Raw genomic sequence first — 24777 nt, 5'->3', positions numbered from 1 at the left:
TTACCTACAAAATGAGAATTATGGTTTCTGTAAAGCTGTTTTGAGGATTGAACGAGATGATATGCACAACGCACTTGACGGAGTACTTGGCATCCTCCTGGTTCCCAAGCCCACCAGTGGCATTTCTGTTCCTCCCAGTGCTCAGCCCAAATGTGTTGGGTTTTGTTTTGTTTTTGAGATGAGATCTCACTTCATCCCCCAGGGTGGAGGGCAGTGGCATGATCATAGCTCACAGCTCACTGTAGCCTAGAACTACTGGGCTCAAGTGATCCTCTGACCTTCCTCACCACTTCTATTGCTGCCATAGGTCTAACCACCTTCATCTCATACCTAGGTTATTACCTGGTCTTGCTTCCTTTTAATGACCTTTTAACTTGGCAGACAGAGTAAGTCAAAGTACATTTATCTTCTTCCACCTCATAGGGCATTAAGGCCAGTGTCCTCATATGGTGACCTAAGAGGTCCTCCCAGACCTCATGGCCTCATGCCCTGTACTCCCTTGATGATCAACAAACACTGATACACACAAGCCTCTGGAATTTTCTCCCACAACCTCCTGGTTGACACATCATACAGAGGTAGACCTTCTCTGACCAACTTAGCCTCCAGTTCTAACCTCCTTTCCCCTAATGAGACTCTTACTTGTTTTCCTCTTTAGCACTTATCTAACGTGCTCTATGTTTTACTTATTTCTTGACCTGTGTATTGTCTGCCTCTTTCACTAGAACACAGGTACCACAAGCCAGGCTGTTTGTCTGCTCTGTTCACTGCTGTATTTCCCATGTTTAGAATAGCACATGTATATTCATTATGTGAATTTTAATAGACACTAAAATTTGTTATGTGTTGCACATGCTAGTTACTGTGCCTAGAATTCAATAAATGTTAGTGACTGCTGGTGATGTGTCTGTTACGTTTTCAGAAACCCCCTGTTAAAATAACAGTGTTAATTTTAAGGATAATCCCTTAGCCCAAGAGTAAACAGTAATTGTTCAGTTCTGCTGGCTGTGACTAAGCAAGCCCCTAACAATATGATTCAAGGTGGATAAGTTTTGATGATGGGAAGGAATGAGGAGAGATCTGGGTGTGTATACACACACACACAAACACACATGTATGCATATACACATTTGTATTCTATGTACACTAATGTATTCTATGTACACACTAATGTGTACACACATATATGTACACATATATACATATATTATTTTTGTTGATAGCCTAAAATAACAACACAGAAATATAACACCTTTTGTTTACAGTTTTATTTAGCAGTTTCTGGAGGATACTTGATTTTAATTCTACATAACTATCTCAAGTAGATAGTATTGATGTTTTTGTTCATGTCTTATAGGTTAGCATTTTTTTCTTTACTTCCTGTTACAACTTGTATATAACTCTGGAAGTAACATTTTAATTTCATTAGCGAAAAGAGCAGCTGATTCAAAGTCTAGAAAGACCTAGGTTTTGTAGTGACACTTTCATTGACTTACTCTCTGGCCCCAGGCTAGTACTTAAATTCTTCATACGTTAATTTCTCCTTCTGTAAAATGGAATAATGGCATATGCTAAACAGGAATGTTGTTAAAATAATTAATAGCAAAGGTGTGAATTTTCTTTGAGTTGGATTTTAAAATGCAAAAATGCATAGTATATGTACAGACACATTTCTGGACTGGTGCACAGGTATGTCTCTTTTTCCTGATTCATGAACTGTGCCATCTACCCTGTATGGGTACCTAAGAATTATTAAATGAGTTCTAAATCTCCCAGGCAAGTATTTATTTTGATTATTTTGTTTGTTCTACCATGTTTAGTCTTGTTCTTTCATTTGTTTTACTAACGTTTCCTTAGAATTTTCTCTTCTAAAGTACTAAATTAAGCCCTGAGTTTTCCTAAATGGAGTCTATAGCCATTGAGATACCTGAGGCTGTGATGGGTGGAAAGGCCTTACAGGACAATGAGACTAGAAAGAAGAGAGAAGCATACAGAACTCACAGGCCCCAGTCTCTAGGGGTTTGCAGTTCTGGTTGGATAATGGAGCAATCTCAGCAAGTGTTTTGAATTAAAATATGAATGGAGAAAGGATACAGAGTGAAGGGACAGTGAACATCAGGGCAGAGTATTTCTGGCAGATATATAAAAGGGTTTAAGCACCAAATATTTGTAGGAAGAAGTAGAAAAGGACTTCAGAGAGAATAAGAAGTAAAGCTCTAGAGCACAAAACTGTATAGTGTTGCTGGTACTGCCGTCGTATTACAGGTACCATCATAAGTCTCCCTGGGACTAAAAGACAAGAAAGCACAGGTCTTCTTAAGAACGTCTTCTCACAAAGGGATGAGACATTACCTTTGTTGGTAATGGTGATGCCTGTCTCACTATTAAAAAATACCATACAGTAGAAACGAAATTTGAAGGAATTGGGAGGATGAAGTGGCTCTGTCCAGTTGGGGACATCTGGAAGCCATGAGGTAGATGCATAGGATTATAGCAGAGATAATCATGTGAGAGGCCAGAAAAAGAGACTGGCAGGCAAAAACAAGAAATTGAGTTTGTGTTTAGGGAACAATGAGTGGCTCTTTTTGCCCCTGGCAGTGGGATTCACATCTAGAGAAGACAGAGGAGGTGGAGGCAGGAGGATCATTTGAGCCCAGGAATGCAAGACCAGCCTGGGCAATATGGAAAGACCCTGTCTCTACAGAAAAATTTTTAAAAATTAGCTGGCCATGGTGGCCTGCGCCTGTGGTCCCAGATACTCGGGAAGCTGAGGCAGTAGGATTGCTTGAGCCTGGGAGATTAAGGCTGCAGTGAGCCATGATCATGCAGCTGCACTCCAGCCTGGATGACAGAGCAAGATCCTGTCTCACCAAAAAAAAAAAAGACTTAAAAAAAAAAAGGAGGTGTCATGTTGAAGGTAGTTGAAGAAGCCTGTGAGGGGAGTTGTCACAGTCCAGGGAATCCGGGTGCTGGTAGCGAGGAATTAAGGAAAACAGATTTTAGAATTTCTTTGGAGTTAGTTTCACAGAATATGGAACGTAGGGGTGCAGTATGTTTTCAGGAGGGCTGTAAAGAAATTAAAATAGGAGGATGGGATAGAGAGGAACAGGGGCTTACTTAGAGTAGGGGACCTTTCTTAGAGATGACATTTGAATGGAATGTATCAGTGACAGGCAAGTGTCCCAGGAGAAGGCAGAATCCAGGCAGAGAGAATGGCTGGCACAGAGATCCTACTCAAGGTAGGAGGGACTTTGCAAGCTGTGTTCAAAGAGCACCAAGGGCACTGGGCTGAGATAGATCCTGGAGAATGATAGGGAGGGTGGCCAGAGGGCAGGCTAGAGGAAGGTGGCCAGATATAGGGCCTCAGTGTCTTGGGAAAAGATTTTATTAAAATGAGTTTGATGACCATTGGAAGGCTTTAAGGGACATACCTGTTTAACTGTTTCAAAATAGATGATTCTGGCAGTTCTAAACAGAATGCATTTTAGGAAGCTACCTTAGTCTGTTAAGGCTGCAGTAACAAAATATCGTAGACTGGGTGAGTTATAGGTTCTGGATGCTGGAAGTCCAAGCTCAAGGTGCAGGCTGATTGGCATCTAGTGAGGGCCAATTTCCTGGTTCATAAATAGCACTTTCTCCCTGTGTCCTCACATTTCAGAAGGGTGAGCCCACCTCTCTATGATCTATTTTATAAGGGCACTAATTCAGACCTGAGGACCCTGCCCTTGTGATCTAATCACTGGTGATTAGGTTTCAACATAGGAATTTGAGGGGAAGGAGACACAAGCATTCAGACCATAGCAGGAGGCAAGAGTGGTGTTAAGGACAATAGGTAGAAAGAAGGTCATTGTGGATGTTCAGGTGAGATAGAGTGTTGAGAAATGAACGACATTTCAGAATGACTGATTTAACATACGAGGAAAGTGGTAATAAGCAAATCTAACTGGGCACAGACTACAAAAAATAATGAAAAATAAACACATTTAATTTTAGATAGCTATGTGTGCTAGAATAATTTTTTTCAGTACTTTATTAATATAGTCATTAAGTGGATTTTGAAATGTGGCTGAAATGGGACAGGATGTTGGCTCAGCTATAAATACTCAAAATTGAGATTTCTTACACAGTGTTACACAATGTGATGCAGTTTCCTGAATGTTTTTGTTTTGTTTATATTTCAGCTTAAACTCTGAACCTCACTTTTCCCATCTGTAAAATAAGGATCATATCCATGCATTGCCAGGTAGTTTTAAGAAGTAGATGACACAGAGCTTGTTATATAAGAGAACTTTGGCAAAACAATTCCTGTTGGTAATACCATGCCTGGGGAAATACCTCAATAGAAACTTTGTTTTTTAGTAGTGTGGTCGTTGGCTCTAAACAAAACTATTTCATTTTCAACCTTATATATTAAGAAAAATATGACTATTTTGATGCTTATTCTTAGTGCTATTTCATGGCCTTTCCAGTTTTTTTGTCACCCCTTTCTCTGATTCATAAGAAAGTGATGTCTTTTTCTTCCTTTTGCTGATGAGGAAGCTAATTTCTAAGGAAATTGATTGAGGTGGTCAAGGGCACCAGGTGAGCCTTTGTTAAAGGTAAAACTAGCATCTATATAAAGATACAGCTCAGTAATGCATTATCTGTCCGTTCATGTTTTACAACTGGAATCACTAATCAGAGACCTGAATCATTACTCTTCCATGACTGCTCCAGAGATTCGAGTCTCCCAATTCTGTGTTAGTTACACGTGCTCTCCCTTGTGTATTGCCTCTTAGTTTTGAATTGTTGCTTAGTTCCACTGTACTGTTGTCAAGTCCTATTTATCTCTAAAAGCTAATAGCTTCCAGAAAGAGCTAGGAGGCCAGGTCTGGGCATTGAAAGAGTTGTATATGTCTTCCTACTGTGGATTAGTTGAAAGAGACAACTCATGGGAAAACAAACTTTTTCCAGTATTTTAATTTTACTTTGCACTATAGTAATTTTTTTAACCACTTTTCATTTATTTATTTATTTACAGACAGGTCTTACTCTGTCACCCAGACTGGAGTGCAGTGGCACAGTCATAACTCACTGTAGCCTCTAACTCCCAGGCTCCAGTGATCCTCCCACTGCAGCCTCCGGAGTAGCTAGAACTACAGGCACACGCCACCATGTCCAGCTAATTTTTCTTTTTTTTTTTTAATAGATGCATGGTTGTGCCATGTTGTCCAGGCTGATCTTGAACTCCTGGGCTCAAGTGATCCACCTGCCTCAGCCTCCCAAAGTGCTGGGATTACAGGCATAAGCCACCATGCCTGAGCTTTCTTCAAAATTTTAGATCATTGTACCAAATGTCAAAAACACTAGTGCTGGTGGTATTTAGTCAAGTTCTAAGCAATTTTTTAAAAATTAGGAATATAAAAAAGCTTAATAAAATACTAGCATGTACTTGACATAACATGCTATTTTAGTAAGTCTTAATAATGATCTATAAAATTTAACACTTTTATTCATATTTCCTTATAATCAAATTGAATAGATACATTTTCCTTTTTTCTCAGAAAAAGTAATAATGAGCCTAGTGCTCTAACACCTGGGAGAAAAATAGATAAACGTGACCAAACACAAGTCTCTGAGATGATAGTCCTTGCCAAGTGTATGCTGATGGGAAACTGGCTTCTTTTGAATGTGGAAGGAGAGGTGTATCCCATGTGAGGGGAGCACCGTTATGATTTTGAAAATTGCACCACGCATCTTCTTGTTGGCATCTGCTTAATTTCTAGGAATATTTCATTAACATTTCTTTTGTGAGTTTTTGTAAAGCATATCTTGAACTTTTAAACCTTGAAGTAAATAAGAATTCTAAGTGTATGAAATTCCTTGATTAAGGAAGTGAACGCCCAGAAGTGCATACAATTTCTTGAAACACTTTTATACTCTATTAAAGTTTGTTGTAGAAAATCCTTGTTTAACATTATACACCAAAAACATTCTAAGCTTAATTTCAAAAAGATTAAATGCCAAAGAGCAGAAAATTCTTAAAAACAACCACTTCTAACTTGTCACCTTGTTGTTAACATTGACAATTTCACATGGAAATGTCAAATTTCAGTTTTCAAAGTCATTTGACTCTTTCACTTTAAGTCAAATAGTAAATGTGACTGAACCTTCAATATTTTAATTAAAGCAATTTTATGTATTTGTCTTTTCTCATCTTTTTATACCTCATTCTTGGATTTTTAGATAATTCTGAAATCACTTCCATTGGTACTCACATGTAACTCAAGTTTGAAATATGGAAATAGTTATTGGGGTGGTGTGTGTGTGTATGTGTACCTTTTGTGTGCCAGAAAATAATCAGGCAAAGTGATTTTAAGATAGTAATCTTTAGCAAAAGCAATAATTTTGTTTTTCTTCCTCTGAAGAGTTCAGCAGATCTAGACTTGAAAGTGTGCTGACTTAAGTATTTCTTGTACAGTTCAAGTGAAATTGAGAATTATTTCTGTTCACTTGAGCAGGATGGCTAAGGAGGGCGTTTTCTTTTAAAGAAAGATGACCATTATGTCTTACAATGTAAAATTTACTTTGGTATTTCTTTTTTGGTGTTCTTGGCAAAGACACTTATAGGCTGGTATTCTTCTCTAGTATTGTCCGTCTTTATATTATTTAATTGTGCTTTTTATTTTACTTGAAATTAGAGGCATATAGATTGTCAAGACAGCTTTATGTTGAATAAATTCATGTCTTTGGAGGAGGCATATGCAGCTTGACTGAGAGAAAATAAGCAAAGATGGCTTCTATCATAAATAATTCTGACCCAGTTTCTCAAATCTAGGTAAAGAGACCAACACCCAAATTCTACTCATAAAACCTAAGTAACATACATAGGCTGTGCAGATGTGGATAAAATGCTAATATAATTCTATGGTTTTTAAAAATTAATTTTTAATCACATGAGTGACATATCTTTGTTTCTCTTGTTAAAACAAAATACACATGAAACAAATTTTCCTCTGGCTGCCACACCTCAGTAGGCATGCCCATCCTGCATAAAACTAGAGCTACACTATATAATTATAATGATTGAATGGCCAAGATCCTAAGAGGAACACCTGCCCACTGTTTCTAAATTTTCCTTGTTCAGGAAAATCTGAACTCCTCAAGGTTAAGGAAGAGGAGACCCCAGGGTTACCCACAAGACTCTGACCTGTGGTACTACAAGAGAGAAGTAGAGAGGGAAAGAATGTTCTTGTTCAAGAATACACCAAACTTTAATGAGGTTAAGTTGTACAAACTTATGTGGAATTTTATATTAGGAGAAGTTATCTAACTCAATATACATGTATATGTATATAAATAGATACATACCTACATGTATATATCAAATAATTTTGTTAGAACCTAATAACTAATAAAACTATTTCTAATTCTTGCTTATATTTGTATTCATCCACTTAATCTATACATTTGATACCTACTATTTGTACCTACTATATGGTAGGAATTTTTCAGACATTATTTCTAATGTTGTTATCCCTATTTTATTTCTTAGGAAGTTGAGATTCAGAGAAGTAAATCGTGCATCCCAAGCTGCAGTGGTAGTCAGGGAATGGGATGAGGTTGAACGCTGTTTTTCCATAGGTTCTTTCTTGGTATCATATTGCCTCAGAGAATCAGTTTCTGGGATGTACAACTAAAATTGTTTAATATCTTTGACCCATTAAATGGCATAAAATTTTAAATTCTCATTCTAATATCATTCTGATTTTCTGAAGATCTTCCTTTGATGACAGAAAAGATACTGTCTAAATGTTTAACCACAGATACTAAGTGGGTTCTGACCAGTCACAGTGGGCTCCACTTGTATGTCCAACAGTTGAACGTCAACTCAGGTTGAAGGCCTCATGAAGCCTAATTAATAGCAATATAAGCCGGTTTAAACGCTTTTGGCCAGTTAATATATTTTTTAAAAAGCACCACAACGTTGTTCTCAAAATCTTTGTCTTAATCTGGTATTAGCCATAGTTAGAACATTCTGGTTTTAAGCTCTCAAGTAGTTTCTGGGGTTTGTTTTTATTGAGTCATTGAAAAATTAAAGTAAATGAACCTACAGAATTTCCTGACTGAGAATCTGCCCTGTTTTTCCCTTTTTCTAGGTCTATTATTAGCAGAAGATTTTTCTGCATAGTTGGCACGCTGTACCTGTATCGGTGTATTACAATGTATGTAACTACACTCCCAGTACCTGGTATGCATTTCAACTGTTCTCCGAAGGTAAACTATTCCTTGCTGTAATTTCCCTTTCTGTTTGTTTCTCGTCTTGCCCTGGGGTTCTTTGAGTGAGGTTGCAGGAAAACATTTCTTCAGAGTACAGTGGAGTCCCTCCTCCATCTGAGAATGTTACTAAATGATATGGCCAGGCAGCCCCACCCTTCCCAGAATCTCTAAGTCCTGCCAGTGCCTCCCAACTGGGGAAATATGTGGTCTAGTTTGTGTGTTGGAAGCAGTTAAGCTTTGTGTAGTTCCTTGGTTTCCTGCCAAATTTTTAAAATATCACTCATTTCTTTGACACGCATCCAGAAGCTTTTATATGCTTCCTGTCTCTCAGAGGGAGAGCTCAATTTCAAGTGATATTTTTTCCATTTTCCTTCTATTAATCCCTACAGCAGAGCCAGGAAGAGAAAGTATTCCTATCTCCTTGCAGTTCTCAACCAAGCCAAATAAGATCACTTTTCTCTAGGGTAATATATTTGCCTTATCGATTTTCTCTAGTAACAAAGAAGTCTTTTTAAAAATAAACTTTATTCCTCTTATTATCTCTACCTTTCCATCAGAGTCACGTGACCCTCTTCACCTCCTAACTTTTACCTTGGAAGAATTTTTAACTAGGGTGATCGTTGGAACTCTATGAAATAACTAGCAGAAGATTTTATTGTTAAAATATTTATGTACATTAAAGCTCTTTAATGCATTTTTTTAAAAGAGGCTAATTTCTCTCCTTGATTTTTGGTGGGAGAAAATATAGTATACTCTGATGTATTTGAGATCATTTCTTTGCATTACACCTGTGTGGGTGAAACAGCCAAACACTTTCAGTCTCATTGCTTTGTACTTCTGTTCCTCCCAGAAGAGATGTTCTCTTTGATAGAACCTTTGGAAAGAGAGCTGAAAAATCACTCTGGATTTTTAATTTGATCATATGGAATTTTGGGTCTCTTTAATTTGTGTGTCTCCTGTGACTCCTTTCTTTCCTAAACTTACGTATATGCCTACAGAGATAACTCATTTCTTACTCAACTGTTTTCTTTTTTTTTTTTTTTTTTTTTTTTGCTATACACTACTTCCTTAGCTCCAGAAGAGGTGTCATACAAAAGGAATGTTCTCAACATTCCACTCTTCTCTATCAGCCATCCTGCCTCCCTGCACTCTCCTTCTTGCGCTTTCTTTTGCCCTTCCAAAGAAGCCAGCTTCACATTGGTTTTATTGTCTGCGAAAGCTCTCAAGCACTCACCTGTAACTCCTGGGTTATAGGGAATATCTTGTCATTGAAAATCCAAGGATGTGGACTCTTGCTGGGAGCCTGGCTTGATAAGCAGCATGTTCTCAGCAGTAAACTGACAGTTTAGGATATTCACCTAAGTTTAATTCAACTCGTTAAAATGTCTGTGCATTGGGAAATTTTGCTACCAAGGGGTAGGTGGATGTAGGTTCTGGCCAAGCACATGTTGAAGATGGATCCAGTATTGAGGGGCCGTACCATGTAGCCTTTCTCCCTACTCTTGTTCTAAACTTACTTCTTCTTGAGGGCTACTGTAGCTCCACCAGTTGCTGGCAAGCCCATACTTGGTGAGCCACGGGTTCTTGCAGAGTCAGCTTGAGTCATCAACATATCTAACCAAGATTCTTTGCCTAAGAATAGCTTGTGAGTTTTCTTTGTAAACACAGAAGTAGCAGCGGGAACTGTGCACAAACGTATTGCTCATTTATTGTGTTGCCAGAAATCCCAACTAGGGCCATCATTCTATGAGGATCTTCTGGAAACTAGAATCTTAAACAGTAGGAGGTGAAATATTAGCACACCTTGGAAAAAAGTACTAGTTAAAACTCATTAAATCTAATTGCTTATTTTGTAGAATGAGACTCTTGGAAGAAAGGATTTAGAAAACACTTTTTTATTCTGAAAATTTTCACATGTATCCCAACTGGTATAAGGAACTCCCAAAAACCCAACACTCAGATTCAATAATTATCAAGATTTGCGACATTTGTTTCATCTCTTTTTTCTTTTTGAAGTATTTAAAGCAACTCCCAGATAATGTCATTTCACCTCCACATACTTTAGTATACATCTAAAAACTGTGGACATTTTAGTACAAAATCATAATGCTATTGGTGTTCAACAAAATTAATAGTAATTCTGTGATATCAGCAATTACAAGTTGATGGAATATCTTGATTGTCTTAAAATGCTTTTCCTTTTTTTTACAGTTGGTTTGTATAAATTAGGGTCCAAAATCTTTATATTACATTTACTTGTTCTGTCTTTTAAGTCTATAATTCTAGAGCAGTCCTTTCTTCCTTTCCCCTCTGCCAGTAGCCTGTAGACATTAGATTAATTGTCCTATAGGATATCCCACTTTCTGGATTTATCCGTTTGTTTGTTTGTGGTGTCAAGTGACTTGTGTCACTCTATGTTTCCTCTGAATAGAAAGTTGGCTCTGCAGACTTAATTAGATTCAATTTTAGCTTGTTAACAGAACACTTGCCAGGTGGAACAGAAAGATTTCTGAAGCTAGGCACAAGAATTGGGAGAGGCTTCCAAGGCTTGGTGCTGCCTCTTGGATGGCAGATCAAGCTTAAGAAATTAAGTGGTCAGGCAAGGGCTAGAATCCTCCACTGAGAACGAGTATCTGAAGAGAGAAAAGGGTGACACTGGAGAGAAGCCTCAGAGGACAGCTTTGCCTACTTTAGAATCATACCTAGGGCTAAGGGAATCAGAAGTGAGAGGAACCTTATTAAAAGTTACTCAGGCCAAAGTTCTGTTTGATGTCTGAACATCATCGCCACTGAATCTTCAATCTGTCTCTGAACCATTGTACAGAGAGGGAACTTATTGCCCCTGTAAAAATACAAATTTACTTAATAGTAAAAGGAACACTGAAATCAAGGTTAAGACAGTCTTACACAACCACTTACTAGCATTGGGCAAGTCATTTAACTTTTCAGAGCCTCAGTTCCCTCCCTAAATGGCAAAGCAGAGCTAATGATGCTTTTTGAAATCTGTTTTAAGGAGTTATAGGTATGAAAGGAGACAGTTTCTAGGGGCTGTGTCAGTGTAACGTGCTATACAGAAGTAAGAAGAGGACTTGGTATTGTCATCATGCTTCAATCCCTAGACTCTTATTCATCCAGTGAGAACTGATTTAACAAACATGCATTAAGGACCTACTGTGCTTTGGGTGCTAGAGTATGAGGCATGAGTAAGGTAAATATAGTTCCTACCTTTTTGGAAAACACCTTAGAATCTGTTAGTTTAAATTTGTAACTTACGTAATAAATGTGTAAAATGCTGTAATAAGGGCCTCAAGCTAAGCTACTGGCCCTAAGGATGGATGGAAAGGAAGAAACAGACTTGAACAATATTTAAGAGACCAAATCAATACAACTTGATAGTAGATTTCATACAGGGAATGAGAATAGGGAAAGATTTCAGGACTGGATTTTACCACTGGTATAATGACATGGTATAGAGGAAATGAGAGATAATGACTTGGATTAAACACAGAATTTAAAGTATCTGTGAGATGTCTAAGTGGTGGTGTCCAGGATATTTAGCAATATAGTCTAAAGCTGAGGGAAATATCAGGGCTGGAAAATAAGTATTTGTGAATCATCATATTCTGGATGGTGGTTAAAGCTGTGGATATGGATGAGAAGGCCCAGAGACAAGACACAGAAAGCACAATGCTTCCAGAATTGGATATTCCATGATTTGAGACACCAATTAAGGCCTGTCACTTGGTGGATACTCTGACAGTTACTCAGTCATCACTAAACTGTAAGGGGGGAGAGTTGAGCTTTAGAATATGACTTCCTGTTTAATACAGTCGTATGAACTTAAGCTTTCACTATGCCATTAAAACCCGTAATTAGTGTACTTAATGCTTCCCTTAATGCCAATACTCAAAATATGCAGCTTCTAAGAAAAATGTTCCAACAAGTATACAGTAGTGATTCTAAAAATTGGTCTTACTGTTCTTTCACTCGATGGCAGTATAGCTTCACAAAATGTAATCACTCAGAGAAATAATCATCCTTCGAGATGATCAGTTTGTGAGGAAAAGTGGGCTTCTCATAAATGTTTCTGCAATAATAATAAGCCCCTGGGAAAAGGAAGTGAAAAGGGAAGTGGATGTGTTCAGTTTCTAGATTGCAAATTTCTGGTATATCCCATGATATGGTATACATGTGTGTGGCTTACACTGGAGGCTGGCAAGTTTTTGATACCTTGATTAGCCCATGTTACGCTCATCATAGCTCCAAAGGTGTGTTCCATCATGAAAACAACCTCTTCTCATCTTGTTACAACTGTTTATGATACTGTTTTTTTTAGAAAAGGGGCAGAATATTTGAGAATTCTTTGGTGTGTAAGCTTCCTGTCGGTAAGGTTTTTCCTGTTTTAACAAACTCCTTAAAATTAAAAAAAAAAAAACAGATAAACAGGCAGCCTAATGCTAATAGAAGAGAAGAAATAACTTACACTGTTTTCGACTCTCATTTTAATAATCAGATGAGTTAATCTAATAGTGACTAAACAGTAAAATGAGATGCATGTTTGGGTGTGTTTTGTGGTCTCCATGGTGACCTTAGAGTTGAAAAGCTTTGAGAAGAGAGATATTACATTAAGACAGGGACACTCAGCTGGCTAGTGCATTAATCCAATATGGAGTTTTCAGTGAAATGATTCTCTTGAACTTGAAAAACATGTTTTGCTTTGTTTTATTTTGTTTTGTTTTAATTTTTGCCTCAGACGTAACTTTGGGCAGGGTTATGTCTGGGAGGCATCTGAGGTTGATCGCTCAGTGGAACAATATAATACAAATGCAACAGCAGAACAGCCTTCATGTTCTTCTCTGCCACTGTCAGCTTTTCTGCAGTGCACAGATTCGAAAGATGAAACCACCTCCTTTGACTTGCTGCTGAGCTGTAATGTCACAACCATCAGCCTAACAGGTCCCTATGCTGGCACAAGTTCAGTCTTAAAAGGCAGCAGACTCATTGCTCTTTAGGATGTTACGGCCTTCTTCAGTTCTTTCTCACTTTCCTGGGTAGCCGAGTATTCCAGGTGCCCTCCACACTGACAAAGTTTGATATTGTGATTAGCTCCTACTAACCTTATCAGTATTTCAGGATATGGCTTGTGTTCCATTACCAAAATAGCTTTCTGCCATCCTGTGATGGTGTGCAACTTAAATTGTCAATGCTTGATTTTGCATAACTTTCTGCTTGTCTTCCAGTTTCTGATTGTTATTAAAAATTTCCTTTTCGTTCTCAATTCTTTTTTTGCTACTTCTTGCATATACTTTCCAGTAACCTTTCACATCCTAAATCTGTCTTTGCTTTTCCTTTTCTCTCATTGCTACTATTCTTTTCCTTTTTCAGTAATTAAAGATAGCAATGTACTAAATACTTTCTGTCACTTAAAAAGAGAAGTTTTCATTTTAAATAAACTATACATTCTTTGTAGATATATTGAAAGACTACAAAAAGAAGAAGGTTTAAAAAACTACTCATGACCCTATCTACTATTAACAATTCAGTGTATTAGTTCCTTATCTATGCATTTTTTACATAATTCTGATGGTGCTGTCTATGCATTTATTATTCATGTCTCCTTATATTTAACATTTGATGTCTGAATTTTTACATTATTTTATAAATTCTAGCCTTTCGAAAGGCTTTCTAACTAAAAAGAAGACACCACTTTCACAGAATGTGAGACAGGCAGATTGTTGATGTGATTTCATTTGATAGTCAAGAAGGTTGCTTATTTCCTGAGCAAACGTTTCTAGAGAACCTGCCCTATGTGGGCATACGGGTAAATTTTGAGGACACACAATGTACAAGACAAGTACCTTCTCCCTCTGGGCATCCAGAAGCTGTGAAAAAGACAGTGTAACCCCCAGATCCCCCTCTGACTCCCTGCAGTAGGCTTGCGGAGCCAGTTGCCATGGGTGCACAGACACTGGAGGCACCTGTGCTGGGAGCATGAGCTGCCCTGTGGATGTGCCTCTGAGCCCAATCTCAAAGGAGGAATAGGAGTTTGCCAAATGGAAATGAAGGGAGGAAAGGTTTTCCAGCTGGAGGAAACATGTATGGAAGAGAATCGGGGAATAAGGTGAAGTTAGATGTATCTGGAAATGGGATCTTATGAGGCAAGTGGCCAGAGATGACTCCAGACAGGCAGTCAATCTTGTGGGCAGATTTTAAAGGGCCTTGACACCCAACTAAGGAGTTGCGGCTCTATCTATCGGCAATAGGAAGCCAGGAAAAGTTTTAGCAGGGATATTATTTGATCACATCTGTCTTTAGAAACATCTCTCTCCATTGATAGAGATAGTAGGGTGTTTGGGAGGAACAGAGGGAAGTAGACTTACGTAGTATCAAATTATATGCACCTGTTTTGTGCCAGATATGAATTTAAATGTTGTGTTTTTATTTAATTCTTATAACATTGAGTGGGAGAAAATTGCAGTTGATTCAGAGTTATGTGACCAGCCTAATATCTCATAGGTACTAAATGGCAAAGGCAAGAAGACTAGCCAGGTCTCTGTTCTTGGTACTCAAGTGAGGGAGACGGATGATGCTTCTGCATGGATTTCTGAATTAGAGATGAGGAAGGGTGGAGCGGGACATGTTTGGGAGGCATTGGGAAGGTGAGAAAGATGATCCAAATGGCTGAAGCCATCTGGTATGAAGAGGTAACCAGGGTCAGAAAGCATTTACTGGGGAATTCTAAAAAGCCTCAGAGCTGACCACGTGTGACTCTAAATAACTAATATAGTTACTAATCATAAAACTAATAAGAGAAATTTTAGAAATAAAAAATTACTATTTTGCAACCACTACAGTAATAATTCAAGAATTATAATTTAGAATCATCAATGGATGCTAAGGCCCTTGTGTAAAAGGTTGGCGATCATAATATTTACATAATTTTAAAAAATAACAGATTGCTTATTAATTATAAAGGGGCAAAGGTATGTATTTAGTGGAGAAATAGGTAGACACTCCCATAGTCAAGTGATCAAACCCGTAGAAGGACAAATGACATCAGGTGCTTCTGAATGTGATGCACTGAGAGGGATACAGCATCATCTCGGGAATATTCCTGGCAACAATGTTTAAGCTGGATTTAAACAGAAGGCAACATTCAGATAAAACCAAATCAAGCAATATTCTATAAAGAAACTGGATTGGGCTCTTCAGTGTCATGAGGAAAAAAAGACTGATAAATTGTAGTAGACTAAGAAGAAATCAGGGCATGACAAGTAAACTCAGTGTATATTCTCTGATTGGAACCTAGACTGGGGGAAAAAAGCTCTAAAGGACGTTGTTGACACTATCGAGTAGTTTGAATATGGACTCTTTTTTAAGTATGGCAGTATTATATAATTGTTAAAGTTCATGAGTGTGATTTTAGAAGCGAATGTCCTTGTTATTGTATTTAGATGTGAGGTGTTTTAATTTATTGAACTTCTTCTCAAAGGACCCAGGAAAAAAAGTGAGAGAAAGAAGAAGAAAATGTGATACCATGTTGATAATTAATGAGCCGAAATGAAGTGTTTACAGGTGTACAGGTGTTCACTTGCTACTTTTTCACATTTATAATTTCTCAAACTAAAAAGCCAAGGGCAATCTTTTTTTTTTTTTTTTTTTTTTTTTTTTTTTGCAAATCTCACTTCCTAACCCGGTAGACTGAAGGCTCCTCCAACACTCCTAACAAAAGGAGATGTGATTTTGTTAAAGGGAAATCTTGCCTGACTGAAATTCTAGATTTCTTTAATGTGACAAATAAGAATATGGGTAATAGAAATCCATACCTGACTTATATTTAAGATTTTATGAAGCCTTTGATAAGTCTTCTGGTTAGAGACTACAACAAGATTAAAAGGTTTTTTTTTTGCTGGGGGAAGGAGAGGCTGGTGGGAGATTAGTGTTTTATTGCTGATAATTGCTTAGAGGCACCCGCTACCCCAAACACAAGTCTGCTTAGTATAGGAATTGATGAGTATGTTTGAGAATGGAGAAATGCAGACAGCATTTCATAGCTGAGTAAAGGGAAAAGTCTATTTTAAAAGTTGTATGTATGAATTCTAAGAGGAGTGAAATCTCTTGTCCTTTAGATCATTTGTGGTGAGCATAATATTTGTGGGTAAAAACCACATCTTTCCAGGAGTGGAGTGATTACCATATGTATAGAGAACACATAAAAGTCTCTTGAGTGATCAAGAGATGGCTACCAGTGAGTGTCCTGCAGGGATCTATATTTAAGGAAAATCATCTATATATTTCACTTGCTGGCTGTTTGGCATTGAGTTCTCCCTTAAGAACCCCCCAAAAGATGGACCTAACTTGGATTATTAAGTAATGCTGCCTGAAATTTGTATAACACTTTATATTTTAGCAATCACTTTTATAAACATTGTCTTGCTTTGGTGGGTGGAGGCTGAGGATGAGAAAATGTTCTTGCCATTTTACAGTTGAGAAAACTGAGGCTAGGATGGTAAAATGGTTTGTCTAGAGCCACCTGCATGGTAGCCCATTGAAGTTGGATTCATGCTCATTGTTGTTCCTATAAAAATGAGCTTGGAGACCAGTATAGCACAATGTAAAGCATGGAAAGTTAAAATCAATTGAGAATGTTTTGTTTAAGAAGAGAGAAGGCAGAAAATGTGCAATTTGTTTGTGAAAGAATTCCATAGAAATAACTTTTATAGGCCAGGCAAGGTGGCTCACGCCTATAATCCCAGCACTTTGGGAGGCCAAGGTGAGTGGATTTCCTGAGCTCAGGAGTTCGAGACCAGCCTGGGCAACACGGTGAAACCCCATCTCTACTAAAATACAAAAAATTAGCTGGGCATGGCAGCATGCACCTATAATCCCAGCTACTTGGGAGGCGAGGCAGGAGAAGCGCTTGAACCCAGGAGGTGGAGGTTGCAGTGAGCCGAGATTGTGCCATTGCACTCCAGCCTGGGCAAGAGAGCAAGACTCTGTCTCAAAAAAAGAAAAAAAGAACTTTTATAGAGACAGGGGAGCTTGATTTAAATAAAAACTGTACTTACGAAAAATAGTTAGTGAATAGTGAATAAATGTTGTTTTAGCTATTCAATTGTGTATTAATAAATGACATACGTAAAATTGGTTAAATTTCATTAGAACAACAACAAGAACAACAAAAAGTAAACCTGGAGAAATTGTCCAGCCTTGGGCATTGTCCTTGTCATTTGGAAAGGTGTTTGCAACAATAGCAGGCTTTTTCCAGGGACCTAAAGGCAAGATTGTTTAGCTCAGAGGTAAGACATTTGGGCTCTGAACCCACCTGAGTCACTCTATGTGACCTTGGTACTGGTTGGTAAGCCACTCTCTTAAATGGGCATAGTAACATCTGCACTCACCAGCAGACAAGCTCATAAGGATACAGTGAGATAATTGATGGGAAAACACTGCTAAAATGTTGGAATCTCTGTACAAACAAAATATATTATTTTATTTTGTAAAACTACCCTACAAGTCCTGTTTTTACTGACCAACAGTAAAATAAGGCAGGAGAAATTGTAAAAGGCAGCTTTGAGCCTCTTCATTGCTGCTTTGAAATCTAAAGCATTCATCACACTTTCAAACACATTACCTTCCCAGTGGGGACTACAAAGTCAGGCTAAAGGACATTTCATAACTTACGTTAATTCCGCTGCTTGATTCCTTTATCAGATCTGGTCTTCGAGGGTTTAAGAGCAGCATTTTTGGCATTTCATGGATGAAATGAATTTTCTGTTCATCAGCACATGGTGTTAGAGTTGAAAAATACTTGCGGAAACTTCTTTTTTCATAGCCAAAGGCTCACTCACTGGTTCTAAGTGTCATGGTTAGGAGGGCTGTTACATGCCAGTGGAAATTTGGAAAGTGGCATAGTTTTTGCTGTTTTGGGCCACTTGGGAAGTTGATGTTGAGGGAGACCACAGTGTGTAATGTGTGTTTCTCAGTTGCAGACTGCTGAAGATGCAGACTGATGAGGATTCCACCAATCCTCCTCCTGATCCTCTTACTTGATCCCTGTATTGGATATGGTCTTTGGTCTGAGTGTTTAACAGCAGCCTTTTTGCATTTGGTGGATGATAATGAATTTTCTGTTCTAGAGGAAGACTGATCTTTGGGAACAAAACAATATAATTTGTCTTAATAGGAGGGATGGAGGGAGGTAGGGAGGGAGGGAGGTGGGGAGGGACTTTTGAGAAAATGTCTGGCTGTTCATGGTAGTTGGAATAGTATGATATTACTTCTGCAAGGTACCTAGGCTGCTGAAGGAAAAGTTCCTTTATATGTATTGAGTTCCTGGTTTATCCAAGCTTGTGAGAGACAGGCTTGCACAAGGCAGCATATAGTTTTATAAATAGCACATTTAAATAGTCAGGGGACTTGGATTCCAGTCTCGGCTCCAACACTGGAGGCCTACAGTAGATAGGGTCTGCCTTGCTGACTTTCCTGGGCTGCTCTAAGCTGCAGCATTAGCCATTGTCAATGCTTATTTTAAATAGCATTTCTAGTCCTCAGTACTCACTTTCAGCTCTTCAACAAAGCTATACCAAAGCCGTCAAAGCTATGAAAGCCATTGATTTGTGCAGCATTATTTGATGGGTTTTAGTTCTAGGTTACTCCCTTCCTCCTAGCAGGGCTGAAGTGCAGTCAGTACCCCTGCTCTGCAAATGTAGTTAAGAAAAGCCAGTGCTCTAGGCCATCTGCAAACTGAACGATGGCAAACAGACTGTCATCAGTACATCGTGTTAGCAGTGAGAAAACACTGGGGAAACCTGTGTCTTTCATAACCAAAGGCTCGCTGGTTCTAAATGTACTTGACAGTGTGTCTCATTCAGAAGCCTTTCCCTCTTCCTTCTGCTCTTTCTTTCTATGCTTTGGTATTGTGTGAGTGATTTGGCCAGTTCACCTAATTTCTTGATAGTTCATTAGAATTTGAAGAATATTGCCTGTTTTTACTGGTTATTGGTTTTCTGTGACCCTGGGAAACCATAATGCACAAAGTGGTAGAGATATGAGACTTTCTTGTCACAGCTTTGTAGTATCCACTGAAAGTTTTTATGTCTCCCTTAAATTATCTCTGCTTTCAAAAATAGACATTCCAAAGCTACTGATAGGCAAGGTTGCAATTCCAGTTATAATAGAGTAAGCACACTCCATCTTTCTTTCACACTGAATGCAGCCAAAAAACACTGGGCAGAATATATGGATCAGCTATTTGAGGAATCAAAAGCAAATGATAGCGGGCAGATGGAGGAAGGAAACCAAAATGCAAGGTATGAAAGACCCAGTCCAGAGTTTCCTGTTTTGTTTTGTTCTTTTCTTTTTTCCATTCACATTTCCTGCCTGGATTCAAAGTCAGTGCGCATCCCAGAATTGCACTCTGGGTACAGACAGAGCTCCAAGGGAATCCCTCTCTTTCTGGCCAAAGGAGAGGAAGGGAAGCCGCACCAGGACAGACTGGAAGAAATCCTACCAATTTCTATGCTAACCCTGTTAACATTTAATATGTTACATTCTAGACTTTTTCTGCGCATAGTGTTTGTAAAACAGTTATAGTTATACCAAACATTGTGTTTCCTGTTTTTTCTCTTAATAGAGGAATATGCTTATAATCTAAACTTACTATACAGTCACTGTAAACTTATTTTTAAATAATTTGGTAAGCAGCTGTAGCCTGGTTCAGGGCTTCTCAAATCTTAATGTGCATTTAAATTGCCTTAGATTCTGGTTCACTGGTCTACCTTGGGACCTGAGAATGCATTTACAGCAGGCACCCCATCTTGCCAATACTGTCCCCGGAAAGACCAGGTTTTGAACAGTTATTTAACAGTTCCCATTTAGGTTGTTTCCAGTTTGTTGCTTTTTTTCTTTAGAGACAGGGTCTCACTCTGTTGCCCAGGCTGGAGTGCAGTGGTATGATTATAGCTCACTATAGCCTTGAACTCCTAGGCTCAAAGGATCCTCCCGCCTTAGCCTCCCAAGTAGCTGGGACTACAGGCACATGCCACCACACCCAGCTTACTTTTTAATTTTTTGTAGAGGTCTCGCTATGTTGCCCAGACTGGTCCCAAACTCCTGGCTTCAAGCAACTCTCCCACAGTGCTGAGATTACAGAAATGAGCCATCACTCCCAGCCTGTTGCTTTTGTAATTAGTGTGATGGTGGGATATTTTTGCACATAGAACTTTTCTTCATATTTGGTATTACTTCTTTGGGGTAGACTCCTAGAAGCAATGTAACTGGGTCAGAAGTTATGACTATTTAAATTGCTGGTAAACTATTGATGATTATTTTCTCAGATTTTGCCAATGATAATAAATATATTCTTTATATCTGAGCCTCATTCGAAGCTTAGAATGGTTCAGCTGTATGAGGTCACACAGCAAATCGTTCGAAGAGCTGTGATTTTACCCCCAGGTATCTGTTTCGCAGCCTGCTCTTCCCCTGCACTACTTCGGAGACAGCCACTGCTTCCCCCATCCCCTCCATTTAAACAAGTCTCGCTCTGCTTGTGCTTGCCTCACCGTTAGCTCACTCTTTTTCCTTTTAAGCTTTGCTAATTCAACATGTGAAAATGAGCTCCTCTTACGTTCATTTTTATTTATATTTGTTTGACAGAGTTTATGCCTCTATCTGGTCACATCCCTGGTCCTTTGATAAATTTTGTTTCCTAAGTTGGTCTTACTTTACTTGACTTCTCTGTGCTGTGTAAACAATACAGATATTAACTTGTTTCTGCTGCAACTGTTTTGTAATTTGTCTTGTATTTTGTTTGCTTTTTTTAAACATAATTTAACATTTTCTTTCTCTTTTTCTATTTCCCACTAAACTTAAAGAGGTTTTCCCTTTGCAGAAATTTGATAAACATAGGAAGGTATTTTTAAAAGGAAGCGTAGGGGCTTTAAGGGCACCTGTGAGAAATACAGCATTAAATTTTTGCTTTATTCGTCAGTGCCAGGCTTACTTGAAAATTTCTCCCTTCTGCCCAAACACATGGTTTCTCCACAAAGATTTTCATGCTCAAATGAGAGGACAAATTATGGGTGATGCTGTCTCGAGGATATGATTTATCATTTTTAAAACACAGAGTTAGAAGGGCATTATGAAATAATGTAAAATGAAGAAATACCCAAGCTTTTTTGCCATAATTTTCTTCTACATTTTATCCATTGTTATAACAGAACTAGACCAAACTTTTAATTTGAAACTTTAAAAAAAAAGTATCATGTTTATACAGGCATGCAATTTAAAAAATAAAATAGTTCTACACAACTTGATGTGAAAAAACAATAGTCTCCTTGTCCTGACCCCACCAGTGCCTTTTCCTATTCTGCTTCAACTCTTCTAGCTGAACTTTGTGTTATTTAACTCTATGTCATTCACTCTTTTTTTTAGATTTTTAAAATGTGTTTACTTTTGTGTCTCCACATGACATGAGATATTGCTACTCTGTAATTTTTGAATATAGGCATTCTCTGTTACTGCCTTCCACTGTAGAAGGCAAAGCTTTAGTGTCCTTCTGTGACTCCTTCATGATCCCTACTCTCTGACCCCATCTCCACTACACATGTTCAGGCTTCCTATCCTGTCTTTGCTGTGCAGTTTTTTGTCCTTTGTTTAACTCAATATGCAGTGCTTACATTATTACAGTTCTGTAAATGCTATTCACGGCCAAGACATGTAGTTTCCTAGAATTCCTTTCCTTCTCTGCACAACATTTTGTTTCCTGTAGAGTTAGTAATTGCCTTGGTTTTTAGCTTTAGTAGTTTTCTTTGCACTTACCCCCAAATTATGAAACTCCTCTCAATATAGCCAGAGGCATTGGGTATTCTGTTGAGTTCATCTCCGTGGTGACATCTCTCCAGAGCTTGCTTTCCAGCCCAAACTTGTGAGCTACTGCGCAGTCCTTCATCTCTCCTTTATTGGCATCCTAGTGAGTCCTGTTTCTTCTTTTCTCCATGTTTACTCCCTTACTATCGAGACTGTACCCTCTGTGATTCCTGGAAAAGAGTATATAAGTGGTAAATATTTTAAAATCATGTATATATGAAAAAGGCTTTAATTTATCCTTAGTTTATCCTTTAGTTTATGCTTAGTGGTAATATGGCTGGGTACAGAATTCTAAGTGGGAAATCGTTTCCCCGCAGAATCTAAAGGCATTTTCTCAAAGTTTTCTGTCTTTCAGTGTGGCTTTTGAAAAGTCTTATTCTAATGATCCTTCATATAAAGCTTGTTTTTAATCTCTGGAGGCTTTGGAGTCTCTTCTTAGTCCCCAGATTCTGAAATCCTATGATGCTGAGTCTTGATATGTAGGTCTGTTTTCTTCCATTATGTTGGGCATTGAGTGATCACTTTGGATTTGGAAATTTATATCCTCTGTATGGTGTGCTCAATCTACCTTTTTTTTAAAATTTCCCACACTTCACTGACATATCATCCTTCCATCGTTAATCAGAAGTCTTGATAATTTTTTTAAAGGAAATTATAATAAAACGTGTTTCCCAAAGCTGGATTCTTATCAGTTAAATATTGAAAAGGGATCATGGTAACTAAATTGGGCAACCAGAATTTCAAAGAGTACTGACAAGCAGAAAATATAGACAGTCACACATTTTACTTGACAGAGCAAATAAAGGTTGCATTGAAGGAGTTGTTGAAGCTATTTATTGATCTGGTGCTGAGCACAGACTTGTATCATAGATAGGTAAATTAATTTATAATCTGGAAAATTATCCAATGCTCCCCAAGTAATTTGAGAAGATTAAAGGCACATCCCTTGTTTCAACATGATCCCTGAACATCCACATCCCAAAAATATTCATATATTTGACTACCCCAGCCTTTAGCCAAGTTAGCAGGACAGTTGTCTTCTAGGCCAACCATGGTAATAATACATCTTTAAATTTTTCCTAGACTATAGATTTAAATTTTCTTTTCCCTAAATGATAGTTACACTAAAGCAATTATTCAGTCAGTCAGATAGAAGTAGTGTTTCCCTATCATTGTAATTTTTGAAAAATTGGGTAAACATCTACTGACATGTGCTTTAAAAAGTGCTAACTTTGAAAAGTCCTGAAGCCACATGATTCATCTGTAGGACCATTTTTTCCCTCCAAGGGCTACTCTTGGAATGGTAAATGCTGAGTGGGCAAACTTCATGGTGGGGATTGTATGTGTCTTAATATAAGCTTAATTCTGGATATGAATAGTCATCTTAGCATATTTTCATGTGGGCTTGTAATGAATCTTCTTTTTCTTCTTTTCTGTCAGCTTTTTGGAGACTGGGAAGCCCAACTGCGGAGAATAATGAAGCTCATTGCTGGAGGTGGCTTGTCTATCACTGGCTCTCACAACATGTGTGGGGACTATCTGTACAGCGGCCACACGGTCATGCTAACACTCACCTACTTATTTATCAAAGAGTGTAAGTCTAAAAGACTTCCATTGTAATTTCCTCACCTGCCATTTCTCATGAACTCTGGTCCTCTGGTAAAGCTTGTTTTCTGGAAAATCTGCTGAAGCAAGACTGGAGGCTTTAGGAGGGTCACAGCTTCATCTCATCACCGTGCAACTGGCACCCAGGGAAATATGTGGAAGGACAGAACTGGTCTTCCTGAGGAGGAGGTGTCCTGGAGTGTCATCTGTAGTACTGGGGTGGAGGGAGTTCCAAGCACAGCCTGCAGGGTGTGTCATGAGCCAGTTATACAGCTGCTGTAAGGAGCCAGATGGAAATCTCAAAGGGACATAGAAATCCAGGATCAAGCCTGATTGGGTGTAGATTATGTGTTGATGCAGCAACTATTTTTTCAGCACTTGGCACTATGCTACATGCCTGAGGGTACAGTGATGGGTCAGACTCATCCCTGTCCTCAACAAGGCTGTGGGCTCAGGGCTGAGGCAGATACTAAATGGTACATTGTCCTTAAGAAATGTACTTAAAATATTTTATTGTGAAATCACAAAATAATATTATGGATACCGCATACATGGCTCAGATTTAATATATATGAGCATTTTGTCATATTTAATTCAGGTAACCCTTTTAGAAAGGAAATGAAATGTTAATATATGATTAAAGCCTTTTCATTCCTTTCCTATATCATTTCCATCCATTTTTTTGTACTTGTGTATTATTATTGTTTTGTGGTTTTTAAAATGTATATACATAAATGGCATGATGCCATTTATATTCTTCTGCCACTATTTACCCTCAGATTATGTTTTTGAGAGAGGAGATTTTGGTCCATTCACTTTAATTGCTATTAATAGTACAGTGCTAGAAATGAACTACACATTTTTATTCATTTCTCTACTTACAGAAAATTTTATTATGCTCAATATCACATTGTTAGAAACAGTCTGATAAGCATTATGCAGAGGGTTTCCATGAAGAGCAATGGGTAGAACCAGGCTGCTGTGGTATCACAGAGGAGGGAGATGCTTTGCCTTCTGGAGGTGTCTTGGGAGCATGTGGTACTC

General features: G+C 38.2%; 1 protein-coding gene across 38 annotated transcripts in view; it reads left to right on the top strand.

The window, feature by feature from the left end:
- Nucleotides 1–24777, top strand: part of SGMS1 (sphingomyelin synthase 1) — a 313746-nt gene that overhangs the window by 284373 nt on the left and 4596 nt on the right. For 34 of the 38 annotated variants that reach the window (XM_065521104.1, XM_005565861.4, XM_074002133.1 and 31 more), the window contains 2 exons: nucleotides 8139–8256; nucleotides 23569–23722. In XM_065521104.1, the coding sequence (XP_065377176.1) occupies nucleotides 8139–8256; nucleotides 23569–23722 (272 nt within the window). The remainder of the gene's footprint in view (nucleotides 1–8138; nucleotides 8257–23568; nucleotides 23723–24777) is intronic. The other 4 variants (XR_012417915.1, XR_012417916.1, XR_012417913.1 and 1 more) reach the window with 1 other exon arrangement.

The sequence above is a fragment of the Macaca fascicularis genome, chromosome 9 (assembly GCF_037993035.2).
Source record: "Macaca fascicularis isolate 582-1 chromosome 9, T2T-MFA8v1.1".
Classification (NCBI taxonomy): domain Eukaryota; kingdom Metazoa; phylum Chordata; class Mammalia; order Primates; family Cercopithecidae; genus Macaca; species Macaca fascicularis.
The sequence above is the reverse complement of the archived record's forward strand: the minus strand, read 5'-3'. Positions and strand labels throughout refer to the sequence as shown.